Raw genomic sequence first — 27,246 nt, forward strand, 5'->3', positions numbered from 1 at the left:
TCTAGTGGCCAAAAGTGGTAATGACAAGGAGCTTGCTGACAGTGTTCACCAAACTGTCAGTCAAAAGCTGAGATCATGAGAATCAATCTAAATGTCTATAGAATAAATAAATAAAAATATAACTGAAGTGTAATAACTTCCATAACAAGCCTCTAAAGAAGACCGCTGTCATTTATCCCATTGCATATGGGAATTAAAACCACCAAAATGTTGCACTTGTCAAACAGTCTTGCATTTACCGCACGGTGCTATGACAGAAGGACTGGCATGATAGTGCCATGGCAGTGATCTCCAAAGCACTGCGACCCCCCCCCCCTCCCTTGACATTCTGAGTGAGTGCTAGATCCGCTAATTCCATCAAGAAAGCAGTGATTTCACAAGGAGTCCCACTCTGCACATGCAGCATTTCTGGGTTGCTGTGTCAGTCCACTTGAATGCATAGAGAGAGGAATGCACCACGTCTGCTACAGCATCCACATGCCAGGCTGCTGCCATGGGCTGATCCTCCTGGTATAAAAGCAGGTGGCCCTAATGGTCTGTGTGGATTTTGAGTTTACTTTTCAGAAGTAAAAGAGCTTTTCTGTTCAGTTCCTGTTAATTTGTAGAAGTTGGACCCCAAGCTTTAGGGTAAGGAGCCGTAGACGTTTTGAATCTTAAATTCGCATCGACTGAGTAGTAGCTTTCTTCCCAAGAGATTTTTGAGTGTCTTTTATGAGATACTGTTTTTGCTTTTGAGAGGAAGTTTCCATCTCCCCATTCCCAAAATGATAAGGGGAATGGAACAACTCCCCTATGAGGAAAGACTAAAGAGGTTAGGACTTTTCAGTTTGGAGAAGAGATGACTGAGGGGGGATATGATAGAGGTGTTTAAAATCATGAGAGGTCTAGAACGGGTAGATGTGAATCGGTTATTTACTCTTTCGGATAGTAGAAAGACTAAGGGGCACTCCATGAAGTTAGCATGGGGCACATTTAAAACTAATCAGAGAAAGTTCTTTTTTACTCAACGCACAATTAAACTCTGGAATTTGTTGCCAGCGAATGTGGTTAGTGCAGTTAGTATAGCTGTGTTTAAAAAGGATTGGATAAGTTCTTGGAGGAGAAGTCCATTACCTGCTATTAAGTTCACTTAGAGAATAGCCACTGCCATTAGCAATGGTTACATGGAATAGACTTAGTTTTTGGGTACTTGCCAGGTTCTTATGGCCTGGATTGGCCACTGTTGGAAACAGGATGCTGGGCTTGATGGACCCTTGGTCTGACCCAGTATGGCATTTTCTTATTTCTTATTTCCTCCCCAGTTGGTGTGGGGGAGGAGCTGTTTGTTTAGCTGAGCATTTCCACTAATCCAGGGGATCAAATTGCTCGACCACCAGGTGAGGGAGAAGTGGTGGTTACCCAACTGGTTCCAAGATCTGGCTGGAAAGAGGAGAGGCAAGTCACCTACCAGCAGGTCGATGCAATATTGGCACGCGAAAAACCGGCATTCGTGATAGAGCGCCTGCTTTCCTAACACGTGCCCACCCACCTCTGCCAGGCACGCGATGCAATAGGGTAATGAGCTGCCATGTAAAAAAGGAGGTGCTAGGGGAAATTGGGCGTCCCTACCGCCTCCTCAGAATCAGGCACCCAGGAAACATGGCTGTCAGTGCAGGTTAGGAAAACGGATGTTCAATACGAGCATCCATTTTCTCCAGCTGCTGGCACAATATATTCACATGGTACACATGGCCTGCACCGTATATATTGTATGTGTATATTGGGTGTTCAGAAATTTTTTTCAAGACTTTATTTTTTTCCACGATACTATTTTCTGTGGTTCCTCCTACTGTTACGCCTTTCAGTCGCAGACAGCTGCGACTGCTCTTGCTCACCTCTTTTTACACAGCATTGACTCCGTTGGGAAGACTTGCAGCCTCCGCCAGCTATGGCCGGCCTGCCTACCACTCCCAGCCCTCCCTGGACGGCACGGACGCTGACAACTGCCATCTTGCCCTCAGAATCCCTTAGGCGCGCGTATGAGCCAGTCTTAAGCATATCATGGCAGGAACCTTGGGGGCGTCCCCTCCCGATGATGTCATTCCACCAGGACATTTAAACTGGCTGGCCCTGCCTACCGACGACTTGGTAACGCGTTCCCTCATTGCTGATTCCGCTTCGCTCACTACAGACTTTCCATTCCTGTTGCTGCTTCCTCGGTGTGAGACGCTCTGGGTACCCGCTCCTCGGAGGTACTTTCCTCATCTCTGGCTATCCGATCCGCGGAGGGCCTATTGCCTTGGGGAGCTACCTGTCACGTTCTCGCTTCTGTGAGTACCTCCACTCTGCAGACATTTACTGTACCATCTCTAATGAAGAACCCTCATCGGTGTACCCCACGCTGCAGACCACTACCATACCATCTCTAGTGTGGAACCCTCATCGGTGTACCCCGCGCTGCGGACCACTACCGTACCATCTCTAGTGAGGAACCCTCATCGGTGTACCCCGCGCTGTGGACCACTACCATAAGAACATAAGAAAATGCCATACTGGGTCAGACCAAGGGTCCATCAAGCCCAGCATCCTGCTTCCAACAGTGGCCAAGCCAGGCCATAAGAACCTGGCAAGTACCCAAAAACTATGTCTATTCCATGTTACCATTGCTAATGGCAGTGACTATTCTTTAGGTGAACTTAATAGCAGGTAATGGACTTCTCCTCCAAGAACTTATCCAATCCTTTTTTAAACACGGCTCTACTAACTGCACTAACCCCATCCTCTGGCAACAAATTCCAGAGTTTAATTGTGCGTTGAGTAAAAAAGAATGTTCTCCGATTAGTTTTAAATGTGCCCAGTATCATCTCTAGTGAGGAACCCTCATCGGTGTACCCCGCTCTGCGGACCATTGCTGTGTCTTTACTACAGCGATATCCCCTCTGGGTATACCCCACTGCACAGACTCTGAGACTTTCTCCTGCACTCCTCGCTCCTCGGGCAGTGCCTCTCTCTCTCTTAATAAAACTCTAACCTATAGCTGTGTCTGTCGTCACTGAGACCTCGCCTCCCAATGGTGAGGCTCACAGGGCTCCTCCCTGTGGGCAGTTCCAATTCTCACCTCAGCCCAGGGGCCCACATACCTACAAATCCTAACAGATTGCCAAGCCCATGGACCCAGCACAGGTCTTGGTGATTCAGGCCATCCCTGGCCTGGCCCAGCGAAAGACAGAACAGCAAAAGGTAATAGAGAGTTTGGCTAACGCCCATCCGGGCAAACCTTGACTTCCAGAAGAGGGGCGTAAAGGGGGGGGGGGGGGTGCTGTTACGCGCACCGCCCACAGCAGTCCCGCAGCGCGGCCCTCTCACCTTTTTAAACAGATTCCTGTCTCCGGCTCCCTGTCGCGCCCATCAGTGATTCCTTTGAGGTTCCCGCGGCAGGAACCTGGCCCTGGACCCGGATGCTGACGTCAGATCCTTCAGTGTATAAAAGCTCAGGTCTCGCTCCATAACGTTGCCTTTGCAAAAGGTCTGCCTTGCTCTGTGTTCCTGATTCTCCATAGCTCCTGGTTCCTGTTCCTGTGTTCGTCTCATCTCAGTGTTTGATTGACTTCCCGAATTTGACCATTGCTACGATTGACTTCGCCTGCCTTCTCCGTGCCCTGACCATTGCTATGCACGACTATGTTATAGACTTTTCTGAGTCCAGAGTTCTTTGTTGCTTGCTACAACTTCCACTGGCCGCCAGCCTTCACTCTTGTCTATCAGTGATGCCTCCGTCCCTATCCTCTGGACATGGATGGATTTATTTATTTATTTATTTAAAAACTTTTCTATACCGTTGCTAAGTTAAATACCATCGCAATGGTTTACGTGTAGGCACATATTTAATGTCGGTAAAAGTGTACTATAGTACATTCTAACAGGTGCCATTAAAGGTTCAGTTACAATATATCATTAGACATAGTCATTTAGCGAAGTAGATCATGACCAGATGTACCAAGGTACTTACTCAGGTAGTTTTATTACACATAGTATTATATTTATGCTTATTGTGGTGTAGAGTTTATAGACTAATCTACTGTAAAGTCCTAAGTACTGTGTGTCGGTACCTTTCTGTCTTTTCCTGACTAGTTTCGCTCTTTTCACCCATCTCTTTGTAAAATGCTTGTTTTAAAAGCCATGTTATTACGAAGGCTCAGGCCTTTCATTGCTCAGGCACCTTCAGTCCCTCCTTGTTCCCTGATGCCCGAGTTCCCGTACTGAATCCCGTCTGGGATAGAACTACGCCATCTACCGGCTGCTGTCTCTGGGCTGTACCACCTACTATCTCCAACTAACCTCGCGGCCCGCCTAAGTCCTGTCCGTCCTGGCACTCAAAGACTCAACCCGAGGGGAATGTGGGCTGGTATAGGTGAAGTTCCAGTGGCCTCTAGCTTCAGCCCATTCCACCTGCTGACGGTGGGGACCTTGCCTACGGGTTGCGTCAACCACAGCTCAGCCCAAGGGTCCACCTCCAACACAACAGTTTCAGTGCCAGGTGTCAGTTTGATCAGAAATGGTACAGGGAGCAGGTGTCAGTGCCGGGTGTTACTATGATCAGTAATGGCACAGGGAGCAGGTGTAAGTGCCGGGTGTTACTATGATCAGTAATGGCACAGGGAGCAGGTGTTAGTGCCGGGTGTTACTAGGATCAGTAATGACACAGGGAGCAGGTGTCGGTGCCGCTTGTCACTATGATCAGTAATGGCACAAGGAGCAGGTCAGTGCCGGGTATTATTATGATCAGTAATGACACAGGGAGCAGGTGTCAGTGCCGGGTGTTACTATGATCAGTAATGGCACAGGGAGCAGGTGTCAGTGCCGGGTGTTACTATGATCAGTAATGACACAGGGAGCAGGTGTCAGTGCCGGGTGTCACTATGATCAGTAATGGCACAGGGAGCAGGTGTCAGTGCCGGGTGTTACTATGATCAGTAATGCACAGGTAGCAGGTGTCAGTGCCAGCTGTTACTGTGATCAGTAATGACACAGGGAGCAGGTGTCAGTGCCGGGTGTTACTGTGATCAGTAATGGCACAGGGAGCAGGTGTCAGTGCCGGGTGTCACTATGATCAGTAATGACACAGGGAGCAGGTGTCAGTACCAGGTGTTACTGTGATCAGTAATGACACAGGGAGCAGGTGTCAGTGCCGGGTGTTACTGTGATCAGTAATGGCACAGGGAGCAGGTGTCAGTGCCGGGTGTCACTATGATCAGTAATGACACAGGGAGCAGGTGTCAGTACCAGGTGTTACTATGATCAGTAATGCACAGGGAGCAGGTGTCAGTGCCGGGTGTTACTATGATCAGTAATGCACAGGGAGCAGGTGTCAGTGCCAAGTGTTACTATGATCAGTAATGACACAGGGAGCAGGTGTCAGTGCCGGGTGTTACTATGATCAGTAATGACACAGGGAGCAGGTGTCAGTGCCTGGTGTTACTATGATCAGTAATGACACAGGGAGCAGGTGTCAGTGCCGGGTGTTACTATGATCAGTAATGACACAGGGAGCAGGTGTCAGTGCCGGGTGTTACTATGATCAGTAATGACACAGGGAGCAGGTGTCAGTGCCGGGTGTTACTATGATCAGTAATGACACAGGGAGCAGGTGTCAGGGCCGGGTATTAATATGATCAGTAATGACACAGGGACCAGGTGTCCGTGCTGGGTAATGCCAGCATAAGTAAGAACATAAGAAGTTGCATGCTGGGTCAGATTGCAGGTCCATCGAGCCCAGCATCCCATCACTGACAGTAGCCCATCTCAATATGTAATCCAATTTCTTGCTGTTTGTTCCCAGTGAAAAGAATTGGGCTTCCTGGAATCACCTGTTTTGTGGACTTTGCCTCATGGAGCTTGTCCAGTCCCTTATTAAACCCCGCTAGGTAAGATGCTGTGACCTCATCCTCTGGCAACAAATTCCACAGCTTGATCTTGTGTTGAGGAGAAAGATGTTTCCTCCAATTTATTTTAAATCTGCTACCGGCTAGTTTCCAGGAATATCCCCAAATCCTAGGCAGTACTGTGTATTACTATGATGAGGATTCCCTCTTCAGAATGACAGAAGATTAATATAACAAGTAAGATAAATGAGATTGGAAATGGGGAGGGGTGCAGTATATCTATAATTAGTGCAAGAACACTTACCAGAAACTCGTATAGTGATTGTCATTATAAATAGGTCTTGTGATTCTGTTTCTATAACCACGGTGTAACTTCCGCTGTCACCTGTATTTACTCTTGAGATTTCCATGGAACTGTTTGGAAACCCCCTCAGCCAACCTTCATATGAGGGATTAATTCTCATAGTGGGATGAAAAGCTGGATCATAGTAAAGGATCCAATCAATCCTATAGTCATTCCTTTTGTACCAGGTGAAGCGCCAGATATCCCTAGTGAATCTGACAGACAACAGGACATCATCTCCCACCACTGGGGTCTCTGGCACTGAGAAAATAGATATCTGGGCAGAAATCTGCTGGCTCCATAACCCCAGATACACTGAAAGTAAAAGCGAAAAAGGAAGAGTTTAGAAACAGTCACAGAACAAGGAGAAACATTTATCCGCACATAAAGGATCCTCCAAACAGTCCTGCTTTTCTACAAAATAATCACAACCCACCCCTCCTCAATATCCCCTACTAAGTCCAGCAGGCGGGCTAAGAAAAACGTGACACTATTCAGCTGTTTCTCTCTGTGTTCTCTCTCTGTATACATTAGGGATGTGCAGTCATTTGAAATAAGAAAGGAAATGCCAACGACGTGTCCTATGTTTTTCATATCATTTGGAAATGAAATGAGAGAAAAAAACCCAAAAATGTAATTTAAATTTCATTTTTTGTATACTAGTAATATGCACTAAAGCAGTTTAGTGTGTACTCTACAAATATTGTGCAATAAATGCATTTTATGCATGCCATTCACAAATAATGCTCATTAAAAGAAAAAAGTAGGCTACTTATGAAGCTATATAAATGTAAAAAAATGGCCTGAAATAAACAAGAAATTAAACAAAACAATTTTTTTGATTGTGCAACCCTATTGTACACCTCAGACACAACTAACTTTTAATTTATTTATTTGTTTGATTTACAAAAATTTCTAGCCCGCTCATAACAAAAGACTTTGTGCTGGGCAGATTCCAAATGAACAATCATAAATTAAAAACAAGCACAGAATGAATACATACAATATAAACCTCCCAGCCAAATCTATACAGCACGTTTAACCTAAATATAATTTTCATCAATGAAAAGTTTCACTATAAGGATGCGCCTTCGGATGTTTGCGAAAGGCCTTTAGATCAGACCTCGTTCTAAGATCAGTGGGTGAAGCGTTCCACGTTGCTTGCCCAATAGCTGAGAAGGCTCTGTTTTGGGTTCTAGCCTAGTAGGTTGGTTTTATGGTTGGAATAGTTAGCAATCGTTGGCTAACAGGCTGCAGCGATTGTGAGGGAACATAAGGAATATATAGATTTGATAAACTGTATGGAGCAATCCCATAGCCAACTTATGAACTGGCTTTCAAATCATTAATTTCAGTCTTTGTTCTATGGGAAGCCAATTCAAACCCCTCAGTAAGGGCGAGGCGTGATCCCGCTGATGACCCCTTAACAAAAGTTTGGCTGCAGAATTTTGTAATACTTGGACAGGTTTGTACCTTCTGATTCTGTTTTTTGTTCAGCTTTCAAAAGAACCAAACAAGGGAAGCAACTAGTAACCCCAAACAAGCAGCAGGGCAGAAAAAGGTGATCAATCACCATGTCCATGAAACAAAAATTAGAAAAAGAAAATGAGAGAAAAACAATAGAATCAAGTGTAGTTTCTATGTGCAAACTCCTAAATAAAACCCCACGTAATACGTTCTCTTGAATAGGAGAACTAAAATCTTTAACACGGTGAGCTTGCCAGACTTCGTGCTGCAGTCACCACAATGTGGCCACAGCATATAAACAACAACCACAAGACTGAAGATTTTAATGGTGACAGCTTTCACAGCACTGTAACACTGAGGCTGGTGCTCCTGGCACCATAATGCTATAGAAAAAGTGACCAGATTTGAACCCTCGAGCTGTTAACTTGGTTGGAGTATGCGCTGTATTTAGCAGGGCATGCTCTAGTGCCAGCCCCATCTAGTGGCCTAAAATGGTAATGAGAAGGAGCTTGCTGACAGTGCTCACCAAACTGTCACACAAAAGCTGAGATCAGGAGAATCAATCTAAATGTCTATAGAATAAATAAAGAAAAATATAACTGAAGTGTAATAACTTCTATAACAAACCTCTAAAGAAGACCGCTGTCATTTATCCCCTTCCATATGGGAATTAAAACCACCAAAATGTTGCCCTTGTCAAACACTGTCTTGCATTTACCGCACAGTGCTTTGACAGATGGACTGGCATGGTAGTGCCATGGCAGTGATCTCCGAAGCATTGCGACCCCCTGACACTCTGAGTGAGTGCTAGATCCACTAATTCTATCAAGAAAGCAGTGATTTCACAAGGAGACCCACTCTGCACATGCAGCATTTCTGGTTGCTATGTGAGTCCACTTGAATGCATAGAGAGAGGAATGCACCATGTCTGCTACAGCACCCACACGCCAGGCTGCTGCCATGGGCTGATCCTCCTGGTATAAAAGCAGGTGCCCCTAATGGTCTGTGTGGATTTTGAGTTTTAAGTTTGAGAAGTAAAAGAGCTTTTCTGTTCAGTTCCTGTTAATTTGTAGAAGTTAGACCCCAAGCTTTAGGGTAAGGAGCCGTAGAAGTTTTGAATCTTAAACTCGCATTGACTGAGTAGTAGCTTTCTTCCCAAGAGATTTTTTGGTGTCTTTTCTGAGAGACTGATTTTGCTTTTGAGAGGAAGTTTCCATCTCCCCTTCCTCCCCAGTTGGTGTGGGGGAGGAGCTGTTTGTTTAGCTGTGCATTCCCACTAATCCAGGGGATCAAATTGCTCGACCAGCAAGTGAGGGAGAAGTTGTGGCTACCCAACTGCTTCCAAGGTCTGGCTGGAAAGAGGAGAGGCAAGTCACCTACCAGCAGGCCGATGCAATATTGGCATGCGAAAAACGGGCATTTGTGATAGAGCGCCCGCTTTCCTAACACATGCCCACCCACCTCTCCCTGGCGTGCGATGCAATAGGGTAATGAGCTGCCATGTAAAAAAGGAGGTGCTAGGGGAAATTGTGCGTCCCTACCGTCTCCTCGGCATCAGGCACCCAGGAGACATGGCTGTCAGTGCAGGTTAGGAAAACGGATGTTCAATACGAGCATCCATTTTCTCCTTCTGCTGGCACAATATATTCGCATGGTACACATGGCCTGCACCGTGTATATTGTATGTGTATATTGGGTGTTCAGAAATTTTTTTCAAGACTTTAATTTTTTCCATGATACTATTTCTGTGGTTCTTCCTACTTTATATCATGATGATGCTAACAGGAGGAACCACAGAAAGCACGAGTTTTGATTTTTGGTTGAGCCCTTGATCGCGTGCCATAGCGCCGACTCCTGGGCTCAATGGGCTCATTGGCCACGTAGGAATTTACATGTGATGAGCACTATTAGCTATGCGCTGGTTTGGATGCATGTTTTGCATCAGGCATAAGTCTAACGTATCCAAAATGCGTGTCCCACTGTGCGTTTAGCGGCGTGCTGTCCTGAGCGCCTGTTATTGCATTGGCCTGCAAGTGCTTGTATCATACGAAAGAGGATGAAGTCCAGGAGGAGACTTAAGGGAAGGGAATGCTCAGAGTACAAGTGATACAAGGAAGCTTCATATTCAGTTCAAGGATAAGGAAGGGAAGGGAGCCTAAAAAATGGACCACAGGTTTCAGTACCCGGATGGTGGAAAGTACCGTTTTCCATATTTCAATTTTTTAACAGTAAAGTTACTGTGCCTAGCTTCATCATCAGCATTATTAAGAGATAGATAATTAATATCTAGGACCCACCAGGTAATACTTCCCCACTACAGAGAACACTGCACTCAGAAGAGAGATTTAAGACATAGTAACATACTAACATAGTAAAGGACCAAGATAAAGACCAAATAGCCCATCCAGTCTGCTCTGCATGGTGTTCTCTTCTATTGTGGAACCCACCAAGTATGTTCGATTGGTGGGTTCCACAACAGAACAACTGTGCTGAATAGAAATTGTTTTAAAATAAATATTTGTAGCCCCAGTCTTTAGAGTGCACTCTGTGTCTTATTGAGGAGTCCCTTAGCACAGGGGCTACATATGGAGGTAGAGGTAAAAGAAAAATGTGAATATAATTAACAAACCCTCTTTTGTGGAATATTCATCTATCATGCTTCGGTGTCCAGTGTGGTTATCGTTTACATTTGGTCTTTCTAATTGGACACTGAGCCCTGCAGAGTCCCTAATATAGGAAGGGGATCCGGGGTAGAAAATATTTTAGGAAAAGATCAATAAAGATTGGTAGGGGTAAATGCTAGGGGTGTGCATTCGTTTTGAACTTAATGTAAAACGCTACTTTTTTTTTTTTTTTAACTTAAAAAAGTGATGAGGCGAAAATGATCGGATTTCCAACGTATTCAACATAGCTATGTTGAATACGTTGGAAATCGCGATTGTTGATCCAAAATAAAAATTTAAACCCCTCACCTTCCTTAATCCCCCCAAGCTGGCCAAAAGTTCCTTTTGGGCCGAACGAGCGTCCCGGTGCGAACCCGCGGGGAATCACGTGACGCGGGGAATCACGTGACGCCGCGGGGAATCACGTGGCGCCGACGTCACGTGCTCCTCGCAAAGGATTTCAGAAATGGCGTCCTCACTCCTCGCTGGATCACCAGGGAGTTGTGGTAAGTCTTGGGGGGGGGGATTAAGGAGGGTGAGGGGTTTAAATTTTTATTTGCACGTATGGACATAGACTCAAATTATGGAATTCTCCATATGTCCATATTGACCGCAAATGGGACCCCCTTTCGACTTATGGACATATGAACTTAAACTTTTGCTCTGCACATCCCTAGTAAATGCAGCATAGTGTTTGACAAGACTTTCACATGCAAGAGGATAAATTCCAGGGGGCTTGTTTCTAGAAACATTTGCAGTTGATTTCTATTTTTCTTGCTGAGTTTTGATCAGTTTTATCTCTGCTGTTATATTGGAGTGTGGTGAGCACTATTGGAAGGATCCATGGCTTGTTGTCATTCTGGCTCCCATGGCTGAGCTGGCGTTACATTGACGTGAATGCAGCAGGGAGTCCACCAAGCTTGACGCACTGCTGGTTGCAATCCCCTCAAAATATTACTTTGACGTTTGAAAAAGACATCAAGTGTTTGGCTTCAGCTGAACTACGAGGTTGCAGCCCATTTTTATTGGGGGGGGAGGAGGAATAGCCTAGTGGTTAGAGCAATGGGCTTCTGACCAGGGTTCAAGTCCTTCTGTTGCTCCTTGTGACCTTGGGCAAGTCACTTTACCCTCCATTGTCTCAGGTACAAAACTTAGGGGGTCATTTATCAAAATGCGATAAGGCATTTTCGCATGCTTTAAGGGCTTATCGCATGCGAAAAGCCCCATTAACGCATGCGATAGCACCATATTGTATGGTGCTATGCAAATTCTGAAAATAGGAGGAGTTAGGGGTGGAGAGTGGGCTGGGTTAGCCTGTCTGTGAAGAGCTATTGCACAGCTGATTTTGTTTCCTGTAAGGCCTATTTGAGGAGAGAGAGAGCCTGGCCATGATGTCATTCCCATAGGGAGGTATTTGTATCCCTATGGTAGGCCCACCTAGTAACTCAAGGTGGGGTTTAGGTAAAAGTGTGTAGGGGGTTAGGGGCCACTTTGACATGCTACGTGACACCTACGAACAGAACAGTGGTCTCGTGAAGATTTGATGACCTTTGGAGTGAGGAAACTCACTCCAAGATGTGATTTGGGCAATTTTCTCTCAACCTAGCTTGATGGACTCTCTACCTGGGTAACATCAAGCTAGGTGGAGAGAACATTGCCCAAATCTCATCTTGGAGTGAGTTTCCTCACTCCAAAGGTCATCAAATCTTCACGAGACCACTGTTCTGTTCGTAGGTGTCACGTAGATTGTCAAAGTGGCCCCTAACCCCCTACACTTTTACCTAAACCCCACCTCGAGTTACTAAGTGGGCCTACCATAGGGATACAAATACCTACCTATGGGAATGACACCATGGCCAGTCTCTCTCTCTCTCTCTCTCTCTCTCTCTCTCTCTCTCTCTCTCTCTCTCTCTGTGTGGTTGAATGCAGGAAATAGGTCTGGCACTTATCACAGAATCTGAAAATGGTATCACAATTTGTGCTAACTTAGCTCTTCGCACAGGTTATTAGCATAAAACATGCCCCTTTTGCTATCACATGCGGTACTTACCGCATTTTGATAAATCTAGGCCTTAGATTGGTAAGCCCTCTGGGGATAGAGAAATACCTACAGTACCTGAATGTAAACCAATGTGATATCTCAGATCAAATGTCAGTAAATAATAATAACTTTGAACAGGCAGTGGAGTTATTTGCTAAGTAGAAAAAAAAAACCTGAACAACCCACAACTTGTCTTTTTCTGAAAATATTTTATTACAAACATTGTTTCTATGAACTTCCTTTCTATTCTGTTCATAAAGATTTCTGGATATTTTCTTCCTTTAAAGTAATTTTTATATTTATTTATTTATTTATTATCTTTTATATACCGACGAACGTTGGGAACATCTCGTCGGTTTACAGAGAACAGAACTGAGCAACAGGCTTTACAATTATCACATAATTATATGAGGAACAGTAAAAACATACAAATAACAGAATAGATTATACAAGTAATAATTAACTAAGTGGGATACATGATTGAGGTTATCTAAACGGGGGGGCAGAGAAATTCTGATAAATAGGGAGGATATTAACATTTGTAGGAGGTATATATACACGTGTTTGGGAATAAAATGTTCTTATATACAATATGCTGTCCTGATAAATTCACTTTTCGGGATGCAAGGGAGAAGTAAAGTGGAAAGGGGGTGGATAGGAGGTGGAAAGGAAGGGGGGGGAGGGAGGAGGGGGGTTAGGAATAGGAGAGGGGGGGGTGCTAGTGACTGTGTGTATGTTAGGTGTATGAGTGTTTGAAGAACCAAGTCTTCAGGTTTTGCCTGAATATTTTTGGGCAGGTTTCTTGGCGGAGGGAGGTGGGTAGTTTATTCCAAAGTAACGGACCTGCTAGGGAGAGGGCTCTCCCTAGCAGGTCCTATATATTTTGAATTATATAGTAAGGTAGATATTCAACATTTAAACCTATTTCTAAGTAAGCCGGGTAGACATGTTTAGCTACCTTAGGGATTTTGGCAGCAATGCTAGGCTGCTTAATATCCCCACAGTAAATGCTACTTAGGCGGATAGTCTTATCTAAGTTTAGACCTACTATTGAGTAAGTCTAACCCAGATAAGTTATCTACCTAATGCTGAATATCGCTAGGTAGCTGGATAACTTACCCAGCTAAGTAGTACTGTCTCGATCCGCCCACTACTTGCCCACAACATCTGGCTATTTAGAAAAGTGACTTATCCAATTATCTAGCGGCTGCTGAACATAACTGGGTATTCAGAAGCCGCTACATAGCCGGGTAAATCCTATTTGTCTGGCTATCTAGTACTAAAAGCACTTTTAATTTTGGCCTCTAGGTTTTCCCCTCTTTTCCAATTTTGAGCTCATACATATGTCCAAAGATTTCTAATCTCTGACTAACCGATTCTGCCATTTCCAGCAGGTAAATTCGATCTATGGGAAAGATATAATCTAGATGCTGGTGTTCAAATCAATCTCCAAATCAATCTCCATGATTTTAAAAGCTTCAGTCTCCATCATAAATGATTCTATTAAGTTGCTGAAAATATTATTTTCATGTCAGTTCCCTGGGGTGCTTTAACTGTGGAGAAAAACCCTGCCCAATCAGTCCCTTATTGCTTTATTGGCCTCATTACCTGTGAGGATAAAGCCCCTGATTGCACAATCCCCCTTGCAGAACACAAACGCCATCTGCTGGTCTCTGGAGAAGGGAGAGTTTGTAGCCGGACACGTTGAAGCAAGGATTTCTGTCTGCAAAGGAAGTGAAGGACATAAGAACATAAGAACATAAGAAATTGCCATGCTGGGTCAGATCAAGGGTCCATCAAGTCCAGCATCCTGTTTCCAACAGAGGCCAAACCAGGCCACAAGAATCTGGCAAGAACCAAAACACCAAGAAGATCCCATGCTACTGATGCCAGTAATAGCAGAGGCCATTACCTAAGTCAACTTTATTAATAGCAGTTAATGGACTTCTCCAAGAAGGTATCCAAACCTTTTTTGAACCCAGCTACACTAACTGCACTAACCACATCCTCTGGCAACAAATTCCAGAGCTTATTTGTGTGTTGAGTGAAAAAGAATTTTCTCCAATTAGTCTTAAATGTGCTACTTGCTAACTTCATGGAGTGCTCCCTAGTCTTTCTGTTATCCGAAAGTGTAAATAACCGATTCACATCTACTCGTTCAAGACCTCTCATGATTTTACAGACCTCTATCATATCCCCCCTCAGTCTTCGCTTCTCCAAGCTGAACAGCCCTAACCTCTTCAGCCTTTCCTCATAGGGGAGTTGTTCCATACCCTTTATCATTTTGGTTGCCCTTCTCTATACCTTCTCCATCGCAACTATATCTTTTTTGAGATTCTGCGACCAGAATTGTATACAGTATTGAAGGTGCGGTCTCACCATGGAGCGATACACAGGCATTATTTATTTATTTATTTATTTAAAAACGTTTCTATACCGTCGTTAAGTTAGATAACCGTCACAACGGTTTACAGCAAGGCACGATAATAAAAAATGTGAGTGGTATAGATTACAAATTAATCATGTGCCATCATAGTGCGGTAACAATTCATTTCAATAAACTATGTGTGTAAATTAAGCTTGTCTGCTGGGAACATATTAGGCGGATTGAATTTAACATTAATGTGCATTTGTAGCTTACAAGTAACAACTTCTAGTTTGGTGGGTCCTTATCAATCAACTGCTTTTTTCCTTTTCTTTATCTTTATAAAAAGCTTGTTTAAAAAGCCAGGTTTTCAGGTTGTTTTGACTATTTTGAAATTACTCTGCAGCCTTATTTCGAGTGGCATGGTGTTCCATAGCACCGGGCCAGCCAGTGATAGTGCTCTCTCCCTAACTTGAATGAGGCGTGCTGTTTTGACAGAGGGGACAGTTAGTAGAGCCTTATTAGCAGATCTTAGGTTTCTTTGCAGGACATGTACGCGTAGTGCAGTGTTAAGCCAGTCAGCTTTTTCATCGTGGATTAGTTTGTGTATTATGCATAATGCCTTATATTGGATTCTTTGTTCAATTGGGAGCCAGTGTAAATCAGCGAGCGTTCCTGTAATGTGTTCATTCTTTTTTTTGCCAGTCAAAATTCTAGCAGCTGAGTTTTGTAATATTTGTAGTGGCCGAATTGTAGATTGTGGTAGTCCTAAAAGTAGTGAGTTACAGTAGTCTGTACTTCCGAATATCATTGCCTGCAGAACTGTGCTGAAATTGTTTAGCGTTAGTAGAGGCTTTAGTCTTCTCAGAATCATTAGTTTCGCATATCCTTCTTTTATTTTCAATGAGATGTGTTGTTTCATGTTTATTTTCAACACACATGACATTTTCTGTTTTGTTAACCATTCCTTTCCTAATAATTCCTAACATTCTGTTTGCTTTTTTGACTTCTACAGCACACTGAGCCGACAATTTCAAGGTGTTGTACACTATGATGCCTAGATCTTTTTCCTGGGTGGTAGCTCCTAATATGGAACCTAACATCGTATAACTGCAAGAAGGGTTATTTTTCCCTATGTGCAACACCTTGCACTTTCCACATTAAATTTCATCTGCCATTTGGATTGCCAATCTTCCAGTCTCGCAAGGTCCTCCTGTAATGTATCACAGTCTGCTTGTGATTTAACTACTCTGAATAATTTTGTATCATCCGCAAATTTGATAACCTCACTCGTTGTATTCCTTTCCAGATCATTTATAAATATATTGGAAAGCACCGGTCCAAGTACAGATCCCTGAGGCACTCCACTGTTTACCCTTTTCCACTGAGAAAATTGACCATTTAATCCTACTCTCTGTTTCCTGTCTTTTAACCAGTTTGTATTCCACGAAAGGACATTGCCTCCTTTCCCTTTTTAGTTTTCTTAGAAGTCTCTCATGAGGGTCTTTGTCAAATACCTTCTGGAAATTCAAATACACTACATCTACCGGTTCACCTTTAGCCACATGTTTATTAACCCCTTCAAAAAAATGAAGCAGATTTGTTAGGCAGGTCTTCCCTTAGGTAAATCCATGTTGACAGTGTTCCATTAAACCATTTCTTTCTATATGCTCTACGATTTTGATGTTTAGAATAGTTTCCGCTGTTTTTCCTGGCACTGAAGTCAGGCTCACTGGTCTATAGTTTCCTGGATCGCCACTGGAGGCCTTTTTAAATATTGGGGTTACACTGGCCACCCTCCAGTCTTCAGGTATAATGGATGATTTTATTGATAGGTTACAAATTTTAACAAATAAATCAGAAATTTCATTTTTTTAGTTCCTTCAGTACCCTAGGATGCATACCATCTGGTCCAGGTGATTTGCTATTCTTTAGTTTGTCAATCTGGCCTACTACATCTTCCAGGTTCACAGTGATTTGGTTCAATTCATCTGACTCATCACCCTTGAAAGCCATCTCCAAAACTGGTAACTCCCCAACATCCTCATTAGTAAACATGGAAGTAAAGAATTCATTTAGTCTTTCTGCAATGGCCTTAACTTCCCTAAAAGCCCCTATAATCCATCGGTCATCTAACGGTCCAACCGATTCCCTGACAGGTTTCTTGCTTTGGATATATTTTAAAAAGTTTTTACTGTGAGTTTTTGCCTCTACAGCCAACTTTATTTCAAATTCTCTCTTCGCCTGTCTTATCAATGTTTTCCACTTAACTTGACATTGCTTATGCTTTATCTTATTTTCTTCAGATGGATCCTTCTTCCAATTTTTGACGGATGTTTTTTGGCTAAAATAGCCTCTTTCACCTCACCTTTTAACTAATTATGGTAATAGTTTTGTCTTCCTTCCACCTTTCTTAATGCATGGAATACATATGGACTGCGGCTCTGGGATTGTATTTTTAAACAATGTCCATGCCTGTTGAACACTTTTTTAACCTTTGCAGCTGCCCCTCTCAGTTTTTTTCTATTTTCCTCATTTTATCAGTTTCCCTTTTGAAAATTTAGTGTTAGAGCTCTAGATTTACTTATTGTTCCCCTTCCGGTTATTAGTTTAAATTTGATCATATTATGATCACTATTGCCAAGAGGCCCCACCACCATTACCTCTCTCACCAAATCCTGTGTTCCACTAAGAAGTGAATCTAAAATAGCTCCCTCTTTTGTTGGTTCCTGAACCAAATGTTCCATGAAGCAATCATTTATTACATCCAGGAACTATATGTTTCTAGCAAGTCCTGATGTTACATTTACCCAGTCAATATTGGGGTAATTGAAATCTCCCATTATTATTGCACTGCCAAATTGGTTTGCTTCCTTGATTTCTCTTAACATTTCATTATCTGTCTGACCATTTTGTTCACGTGGACAGTAGTATACTTCTATCACTATACTCTTACACATGGGATTTCTACCTATATAGATTTATACCTGCTCTGAATCTGATAAACTCTCAGCCTCTGTAATCACCTTCCTGCTTCCTGTCTTCATAAAGGCCCAACCTCTGCAGTCCCTGTCCTGTTGAATAAACTCTCAGCCCTTGAAGTTTCCAGCAACCCTTCCAGCCCCTGGAGATACTATCTTATTAACTAAGCTCTCAGCCCTTGCAGCCTCTATCATGTCTGATAATAACCCCCCAGCACTTACAATAAAATATAAGGCAGGAACTCACGACAGTCAGTAAGTCAAGGAATGCCAAGGCCTCTGATGCACAAAGAAATGGGAGCCCTGCGTTTGCTCTGAAAGCAGCAGGGTCCATCTGCTGAGTACAGTGAGAGTAAACCGGACTAACACATGATAGCGGGAGGATGACTTTGGGCTCCCAGGGAATCTGGAAGAGCAGTACTACTTTGCTATGCTGTTAGACTGTGATATAGAAATGCATCTGCCCCTCAACCCAGAGCAGGAGACGACCAAATGGTGTATTCAGCAAATGAAGCAGATATTTACAAAAAATGAAAAAACAATCATTCTGCTAGACGTTTTCTTGTTTTAGGGTGAATTTCCTTTAAGTGCTGCACAAAAATGTTAATCTTGCATGTTCAATGAGCTGTGCTGGATTCTTCTGTTGTGCAAATCGTGGGGAAGTTGGACTAATGCAAAGGTTTATTTTAATGAATAACAAACATTTTGACTGTGTGGCCAGGTCGGTATCATGAACAAGGAAATGAAAATTAAATCTTATAGCAGTCATGATGCCAGATTCCTTAGCCTTTAACCTGCAGAATGATTCTGAGTGTCTGCAATGAATTAACCTGGTTGAAGGAGAAGTAGCTGTCTCTTTTAATGTGAATGTTTTTATGTTTGTTTGATCTATGAATGTTGCTTGTAGGTCGCTTAGAATATTTGGATAATGTGGATAATAGAAATGTTTGAAATAAATATTTTAGAAGCATGATGATGTTGGGGTTTGGTTTTTGTTAGCCAGAGAGAGAATAGTTATGTGGGGCAAGCTTGTGCTTTAGATGTCCTTGCTGCCTGGATCAGAGAGATTTCAGCTTAGTTTTGCTGTCTCTTCTGATCAGGTGGGATTCTCATGGAATCTTTCTGTTTTCCTAATTATAAAAAAAAATGCTAGAAAGGGACTTTTCCTGCATTCTGCTTAAATCTGATTGCATTTAATTTTGTCTGGTTTCTTTTTTTATGGCTAGGGAATCTTTTTATTTATTTGTTTGATTTGCAAAGATTTGTTTCCACACAACTCCTTACAGGCATCAAAGAGTGGTGCAATCACAATAAAACCCATCTGTCCTCCTCCCAAAAAACCCTCCCATGTCTCACCCCAATACATAGAGCCACATTCAGACTAAACAAAGGACAATGCATGCAACAAATGAATTGGGGAGCTCAGAAGGCAGCAGGGTAGCACAGAGCGTGGGTTGCATGTCAGTGCCTGCAGCAGTAATGAGGTTTCCCTCCAACCCAGAGTAAATGCATCCTCTCCCTCAGGCTCTGCTGCACGGGGCACAAAGGGTTACACTGTAACTGGTGAGATGTCCCCAGTGTTTGCAACCAGAGTAAAGCACGGCCTCTCTTGTGTGCAGTTTGTCTGAGTCAGAGTTTTCCCCTTTTGTTTTGATTCCGGACCTTATCTGTTAAATAGAACGGGGAAAATATCCACAGGCGGGGCCAGTGCAAGGGCGTTAGGTGCCTTAGCCCAACTTTCAAGCTTCCGCTTGCCCCCTTACACATCTGCCTGCCAGCATCAACTGTGACACAGCATCCCCCTCTCTCGCTCCACTCAGCATCCCCCTCTCTCGCTCCGGCCTCTGCCAAGCCCTGCATGCCCCTCCCTTTGCTCCCTGACCTCAGGGCCCAGCATCCCTTCTCTCCCTCTCCAGCTTCTCTCCCCTCTGCTTCTCTCCCCCAGCATCCTCTTTATTTTTCCCCTTCAACCCCTCCTCAGCACACCACCATCACCCCAGACTCCGTGCCCCCTTTTTGCAGTATCCAGCATCCTCTCTCTCCTCACCCACTCTCACCAGTCCAGTACCATCTCTCTCTCTGTACCCTCCAGCACCCTCTCTCCACAACTCCTCCACCAACTCAGCTTCCTCTCTGTCTTCACCCCCCCCCCCCCCCCCCCCCCCCCCGCATCTATCCAGCATCCATCCCCTTCTCTCTTCTGTTGCTGTGCCTGAAAAACAGGGAAGTGGCACCTGGAAATTTCTGAGGATTTTGCTGCTTCCCCAAATTTTGGCACCTTAGGTGACCACCTAGTTCGCCTAATAGAAGAAAAGGCCCTGTCCACAGAGAGGGTAAATTTCAACCGTGTGCATAAACTAGCACATACATGCAAAAGTCAAGGCATCTATTTATTTATTTGTATGCTTTTGTATACTGAAGTTTGGCGCAGGCCTTCACTCTGGTTTACAGGTTTAACAACAGTTTACATGTTAAACGATTTACATAGATAACTATGGGAGAATGATTTAGAAACAATAACGCTAAGTTTTAGAGGCTTAACAGTGAAGAACTGCATCACATTGAATATATTTTACAAGTGAAGAGCTATTGGTTACAACGAGAACAACTGATTACCATGATATTAATATAGGGTAGGTAGAGTTATAAGATAAAGTGTTTAACGAGAAGGCCAGGGAAGTATTGAATTGATTATCCGATTCCATCTTTGTAGGCTTGTCGGAATAACCAGATTTTGAGTAGTTTTCTAAATATTTTTGTGTTGTTTTCCAGTAGGGTATTCCAGAGACATGGTCCGGCTATCGAGATTGCTCTTTCTCTTACTGTTGTAAAATTGGCAGCTGTGACTGTTGGGATGGCTAGCAGGGCTTTGTTTGTTGATCTTGTGTTACGTTGAGGTTTATGTTTTTAATCTAAAGTTAAAGCTGTATTTTATAAACGATATGGTGGCAGTTGAACCAGCTAGGATTCAAATCCCCCCCTCCCCCCCCCCCCCCCACACACACACACTGATACAAGAAAGACCCGTGACCCAACTCCCAATTCTGCATAGCTCTGTGGTGCCAGTAGTGGGGCAGATTACATCTATCGTGCTGATGAAGACAAAGTACTTTCCAGAATATTGATGGGAGGGATCCCAGGGGTCTGGGAACAGGAGTGGAGGAGTAGCCAAGTGGTTACATCAATGGCAAAACGATCCCCGGATTTTACCCCATCACATGATAGAGGCAAGGTCAGGACACTGCCATTTTGAAAAATGGTGTCAACAGGCACAAATCAAGAGGCAGACGGGGCCCCCACTGAACACCAGTGACTTCTTTTTCAGGTACAGTGATGTTCGAGGGTGGGAGTCAAGCTATTCCCCCCCCCCCCCCCCCCCCCGAGCACCAGGCTACTTTTTTGAGTTGGGGTTGGGGGGGAGGGGCAGCTTGACCCTCACCCCCAAACCCCCAACTCAAGAAAAGACCCTAGGTATTTTACTTTATTTGGATGGGGAAGGGATGGTCCTGAGAGGAGGGATTATTTCTCTCTTTTTGATTATTTAAAAATACGCTTTTGGTTTATATAAGACTGAACTGAATCTAAAGTAGCCCCACGCTTAGGAATTCACTCATCTTTGCAGAAAAAAAAAAAGCTGAATAGGAAAATTGCTTTATTCTGGTGAAAGTTAAAATGCATCCATTTGAAATTATTATTTGTGATCCTATCCAGTAACAATTTGTTTTAATTAACTTCATATTGCAAAGCACATAAACTATTTATCAGACATCCTAATATATTAATACAAGCTTTAAGGGCTTTAAAATGAATTGTTTAATATATTTTGAAAGACATTGTTATGATGACTGTTTTTTCTCTTCAAAGAAGAATTGAATGAGCTCTTCCTTTTTGGGATGACTTTTATTTATTTGAACAGGGGGTTACTATTGAAAGTTATTTGAAGGTGCGAGTAAGTGTAACTGATGGAGTAAGTTATGGCATGGTAATGTGTAAGGAAGAAAAAATAGGCTAAAGATAAGAGTTATTTAATTAAACAGATGTAAAAAAAAATCATATATATATTCAGTGCTAAAGTATTTGTTATTTAAAATTGTCATATTCTAATGATACCTGATGTATCACACTCCAATTTTCTAAGTGGTTGTAGTTATTAGGGATGTGAATCGTTTTTTGACGATTTAAAATATCGTCCGATATATTTTAAATCGTCAAAAATCATTAGAGCCGCGATACAATAACAATTCCCCCGATTTATCGTCAAAAAATCGTAAATCGGGGGAAGGGGGAGGGCGAAAAAACCGGCACACTAAAAAAACTCTAAAACCCACCCCGACCCTTTAAAATAAATCCCCCACCCTCCCGAACCCCCCCAAAATGCCTTAAATTACCTGGGGTCCAGAGGACCCCAGGTAATTTTGTTTTTTGTCCCCCGAGGTCAGGAGCGTAGGAGATCGCTCCCGGACCCCCGCTGGACCCCCAGGGCCTTTTGGCCAGCTTGGGGGGGCCTCCTGACCCCCACAAGACTTGCCAAAAGTCCAGCGGGGGTCCGGAACGACCTCCTGCAGTCGAATCATTTTGTCTACGGCCGGTGCCATTTTGCGCAAAATGGCGGCGCAAAATGACGCCGGCCATAGACAACACGATTCGACTGCAGGAGGTCGTTCCGGACCCCTGCTGGACTTTTGGCAAGTCTTGTGGGGGTCAGGAGGCCCCCCCAAGCTGGCCAAAAGTCCCTGGGGGTCCAGCGGGGGTCCGGGAGCGATCTCCTACGCTCCTGACCTCGGGGACAAAAAACAAAATGGCGCCGGCGCTACCTTTGACCTGTCATATGACAAGGCAAAGGTAGCGCCGGCGCCATTTCTACAAGCACCGGAGGTCCGAGAGTAAAAGATCACACCGGGACCCTTCCTCTGGACCCCAGGTAATTTAAGGCATTTTGGTGGGGTTCGGGAGGGTGGGGGATTTATTTTAAAGGGTCGGGGTGGGTTTTAGGGATGTTTTAGTGTGCCGGTTTTCGATTTTCACGATTTTTAAAAAACCCAAACGGCAACGATCCGATTCCCTCCCCCTCCCAGCCGAAATTGATCGTTAAGACGTTCGATCACACGATTCACATCTCTAGTAGTTATAGTTAATCATACAGAAATATTTCCTGGACAGTTTTACATTTCACAATTCAAAATTACAAATAGAATTCGGAGATACAGGATTCTTTAGCGTTGGATCCTGTAAAAATGGGATTGCTGCCTTTGCAGCCATGCTATTTTCAGACGAGGAAGATGTGCTAGAGGAAATAACTTTTATCTGTCCAGTTGTCTGCACAGTATATTGAATTAGCTGCTGTGTGCCATGTTTGCAGTATAGATTTGCAACATAATTTGATAATATACACTATGTTTTTTCATCTGTACATCACCACCTTAGGAAGTGGAACAAGAGGGGCTTTATATCCGCAGATGGGGAGCAGTTACCACATCACAATTTGTGGCAGTACCTCCTAGAGGCATTACAAGAAAGGCAAGAGAGGGGACTTATGACAGCTATTTGTTGGATAAAGGCACATCAGAAAAGTATATTGTGGCAGTCCATGGGCAGCACTATAGCTGTCATGTTAGCTCAGGAGAGTGCTGAAAGCACTGCCCAATTATCTACATCACAGAAGGGGGTTTATGTAGTACAGACATGAGCAACAAACATCAAAGTTATTGACATAACTCCTCAAATGTGTCAAGAAAATGCCACCACTAGTGAAATACAGCAATGGAAGCAAGCAGGTTGTAAAAAGATAGGAAAATGCTGGATACACCCAGGAGGACAGTGGTACTGTAGTTTGACTTCTCTTCATCTTATTTTAAATTCACTGCACTATTTAGACCATGAAAGTGCTGGGACACCACACAATAAGGTGACCGTTACTTGGTGGGTGCCACTTCTCCGTGCCCGCTGTCAGGAAGTTGTGGCTAATTGTAATCTTTGTGCTACAACTGTTCCCCGCAGAGGAATTAGTATATCTCCCAGAAGTATACAAAGCCATCAGGACCTTTCCTCGAGTGGCTTTGTGATAGATAGGTGTCAAGGTAAACGATACTTCTTATTTGTGTCTGTAGTTTTTCACAGTAGATAGAAGCTTTTCCTTGTGTTAAAGAAAAAGCTGTAGCCATGGTGTCAGCTCTTGTTACTCATTTGATTCGATGCTTTGCTATTCCTGACAAAATATTGACTAATAATGATTCTCATTTTCGTAATGCTTTAGTTACAGGGATTATTAAAGCTCTTTGGATTACACACCACCATGTTAGCATTTATCACCCAAGAAGTAACGATATTGTTGAACACTGTAATGGACTATTAAAGACCAAGCTCAGACAACTTATGATTTTATCTGATTTAAATTGGTTACAGGTTTTGCCCTCAGCTTTAATGATTCTGAGGAACCGTCCCTTACATGCACTTCAACTTACCCCATTTGAACTGTGTACTGGAAGAAAAATGAAGATTCATGATCTTGACATGACCTCTCCACAGGATAACATGAAAACATATGCCTCTGCTTTACAGGTGGCCATGAACCAGATTACTGCCCCACTAACAGCTTCCTCAAAAGACGACTTGTTGCCAACTTACCACTATCATAAAGGACAGTTGGTATATCGTAAGAATTTCACCCACAAGCCCTGGTACTTGGGACCTTTCAAGGTTCAGGTTGCCAGCCTCCTCCACTGCTGTTCTACTTGAAAGAGACGAGGTTTTCACTCATTTGTGTGACTTGCATCCAGCAGTAACATGTGGTTAATCATTGAATTTCTGATTTATTTAAGCCTTCCACTCTGTGAGGAGTTTCCCTTGAGGGAGTATGTTGAGTTATGTACGGATAATATATGGGTCCAGATTGTTCATGAATTAACTAACACTTCCAAATAATGTTTTTTCTTGCATTGTTTGTACACCCTTTCCTTCTCATATGGGAAACTTGCCAGCAGTTGCTTCTCATTGACATTGTGCCAAATTCAGGGATTTAACTAGATGTCGCGTCACTAATGCAGAACATAACACGAGAACGCTTTGCTCTCCTGTTTGTCGATACTTATTTTTCTTCTTTTAATGCTATTTGGGGCATTTGTTAAGTTTTTCCAGTGACTAACTTTTCTGGTTGCATTGTAGCAGGTTCAAGTTCCTTGAAGCTTTATATGTCCCCTTTTACTTATGGTCCCTATACAGGAAATGTTTCTGTGTTATCAAATTTCACAGATCTGTACATAGGTCATTAGTGGTTATATGACTGTTTTCTGTACACATACCTACCTAATACGTCAAAATGTTGTGTTCTTGTAGCATTAAACTATTTCTCCAAGATTATACCATTACATACAGCATCTCATTGTACTTCTCCTCATGGACACCATTGCCGTAGAAGTGTTCCCTCCGTGACTCCAGAAGATGAGCAATCGCAGCTTCCCTGGAATATATTTATTTATTTATTTAGGGTTTTTATATACCGACATTCTCGATATACATATCAAATCAAGTCGGTTTCCATATAACAAAACTGTCGCCGGTAAGGCGTTACATTAAACATGGTAAAGGTAAAGGGAGTACATTAAACAATAGACAAAGTATTGAACAGAGAACGTGCAGCATAACATTAAACAATCAACAAATTATTGAACAAAAGAACGTAGATCAATAAATATTAAATATTAAACGTAAAAAAGATATATAAAATAAAATAACTATGGGATATATATAAACTAACTATATATATAAAATAACTATATATTTATTTATTTATTTATTTATTTATTTATTTATTGTTTTACCGAGTTTCATGATAGGCATCACATCAACCCGGTTTACAAATAACAAGGAGTGTAAAGCATAACGTAACGTAAAAAACAATATTTTCAATAAGAACCTTGAACTTTAAATACAGTGAATCAGAAAAAGGGAGAGGGAAAGTTACAAAAAACAAGGAAAATAAACTTGGGATGGAAGGGGAGAAATTGAACAGCACAATATTTACATTTCAGCCTATTGATATATTAGAATAGCAAGTGAAAAAATAAGACTATGAAACGGTACATAGGTAATCAAATGAATAAATATGACAGTTGTGAATGGTAATAGTATGATAAATATTCAGCAGGAATTAGTGAGAGAGGGTTTGAGGTTGGTTGATTCGTGTTTACATTCCATTATTGCATACGAGTTAGTGCTAGTGAGAGGAGGTTTTATTCAAGGCTTGGAAATGCTTTTTTGAAAAGCCAAGTTTTATATAAAATATATATAAAATAACTATATATAAAATATAACTATATAACTATATATAACTATATATAAATATAAACTATATATAACTATATATAACTATATATAAATATAACTATATATAAAATATATATAAAATAACTATATAAACTCCACCTATCCACTAACTAAATAACTATATATAAAATAACTATATATAAAATAACTATATAAACTCCACCTATCCACTAACAAAATTACGACTTGATGCTTTGTCTTGGACTTCTTGGATTCCTATTTTCCAGCCACCAGCCATCACTGCCGAGCGTGGGATGGCAATTCAGCGCCTTCAATCCTTACTTCATGCTTTGACATTTGAAATGAATAAAGCAATGGAGGCGCTCCAACTGCTAATGAACTTGCTATAGTTTCCAAATTTAACAGACAAGGACTTGATTATATTTTTGCTAAGGAGGGAGGATTATGTGCATTACTTAACAGTTGTCAATCGATCAGAAATAGTTAAAAAGGCAATGGAGAAGATATAATCTTTGGTTAAACTGCATATTGAAGATTTTCAGGGCGGAATTGGTACTTCAACAGTCTTGGTGATAATCATTTGCTAATTGGTTTAAGAACCTGGGAGGAGGGTTGCAAGGGATATTAGGATTTTTGATTGTTTTCTTTTGGATACTATTATTGTTAACGTCTTGTCTGCCATGTATTTATGCTTTATTTTGCCATCTCTTTACCAATTTTATTTCAAATTCTTAAATTAACAATACCCCTCTGTTATTCGCCCAGGCTTCTGAGCAGTATTCCTCTCTGCTCCGTACAGAAATGCTGATTATCCCAAGCTACCTGGCCCCCAGGAAGAGAGAAGTGCTCAATGACAGGTAACAGGTTGGAGATAGGGACTAAAGCACTGATCCACTATCTTAGTGACCAAACCTAAGACAGGGGCTTCTCACCTGGGATATGTACAGTCAGTGACAAGAGTATATGGTGAAACCTCTGAGTGCATTGCACGTGAGGTTTCAATAGGACACAGTGTTCTCCGTATACATGCCAGACAACATGCATAGACCAAGCACTGTGGCAGGCAGTATGTCAGCAGAAAAAAACAATATAAAGATATGGCAGAAACAAAGAACAAATTGACTGACATCTGTTTTTGCAAATTTTTGGCAGTGTAGCAGAGCAGATCTCTGACTCTCAGAAACCCCCTTTTTTGTGTGCCTTGTTTCTTTCTGAGCTGCTCTGTTACTCCTCCTGTGAATA

General features: G+C 42.6%; 1 protein-coding gene across 2 annotated transcripts in view; it reads right to left on the minus strand.

Annotated features, from left to right (window-relative positions):
* Positions 1 to 24,526, minus strand: part of LOC115081935 (carcinoembryonic antigen-related cell adhesion molecule 1-like) — a 130,889-nt gene extending 106,363 nt beyond the window's left edge. Inside the window, exons 1-3 of one of the 2 annotated variants that reach the window (XM_029586182.1) lie at positions 24,346 to 24,525; positions 13,984 to 14,098; positions 6,166 to 6,519 (exon numbers count right to left, since the gene is read on the minus strand). In XM_029586182.1, the coding sequence (XP_029442042.1) occupies positions 6,166 to 6,519; positions 13,984 to 14,098; positions 24,346 to 24,354 (478 nt within the window). In that variant the 5' untranslated portion in view covers positions 24,355 to 24,525. Of the gene's footprint in view, positions 1 to 6,165; positions 6,520 to 13,983; positions 14,099 to 24,345 lie in introns of both variants that reach the window. The other variant, XM_029586183.1, reaches the window with a different exon arrangement.
* Between the last annotated feature and the right edge of the window lie 2,720 nt (positions 24,527 to 27,246).

This window comes from Rhinatrema bivittatum, unplaced genomic scaffold, assembly GCF_901001135.1.
Source record: "Rhinatrema bivittatum unplaced genomic scaffold, aRhiBiv1.1, whole genome shotgun sequence".
Lineage (NCBI taxonomy): Eukaryota > Metazoa > Chordata > Amphibia > Gymnophiona > Rhinatrematidae > Rhinatrema > Rhinatrema bivittatum.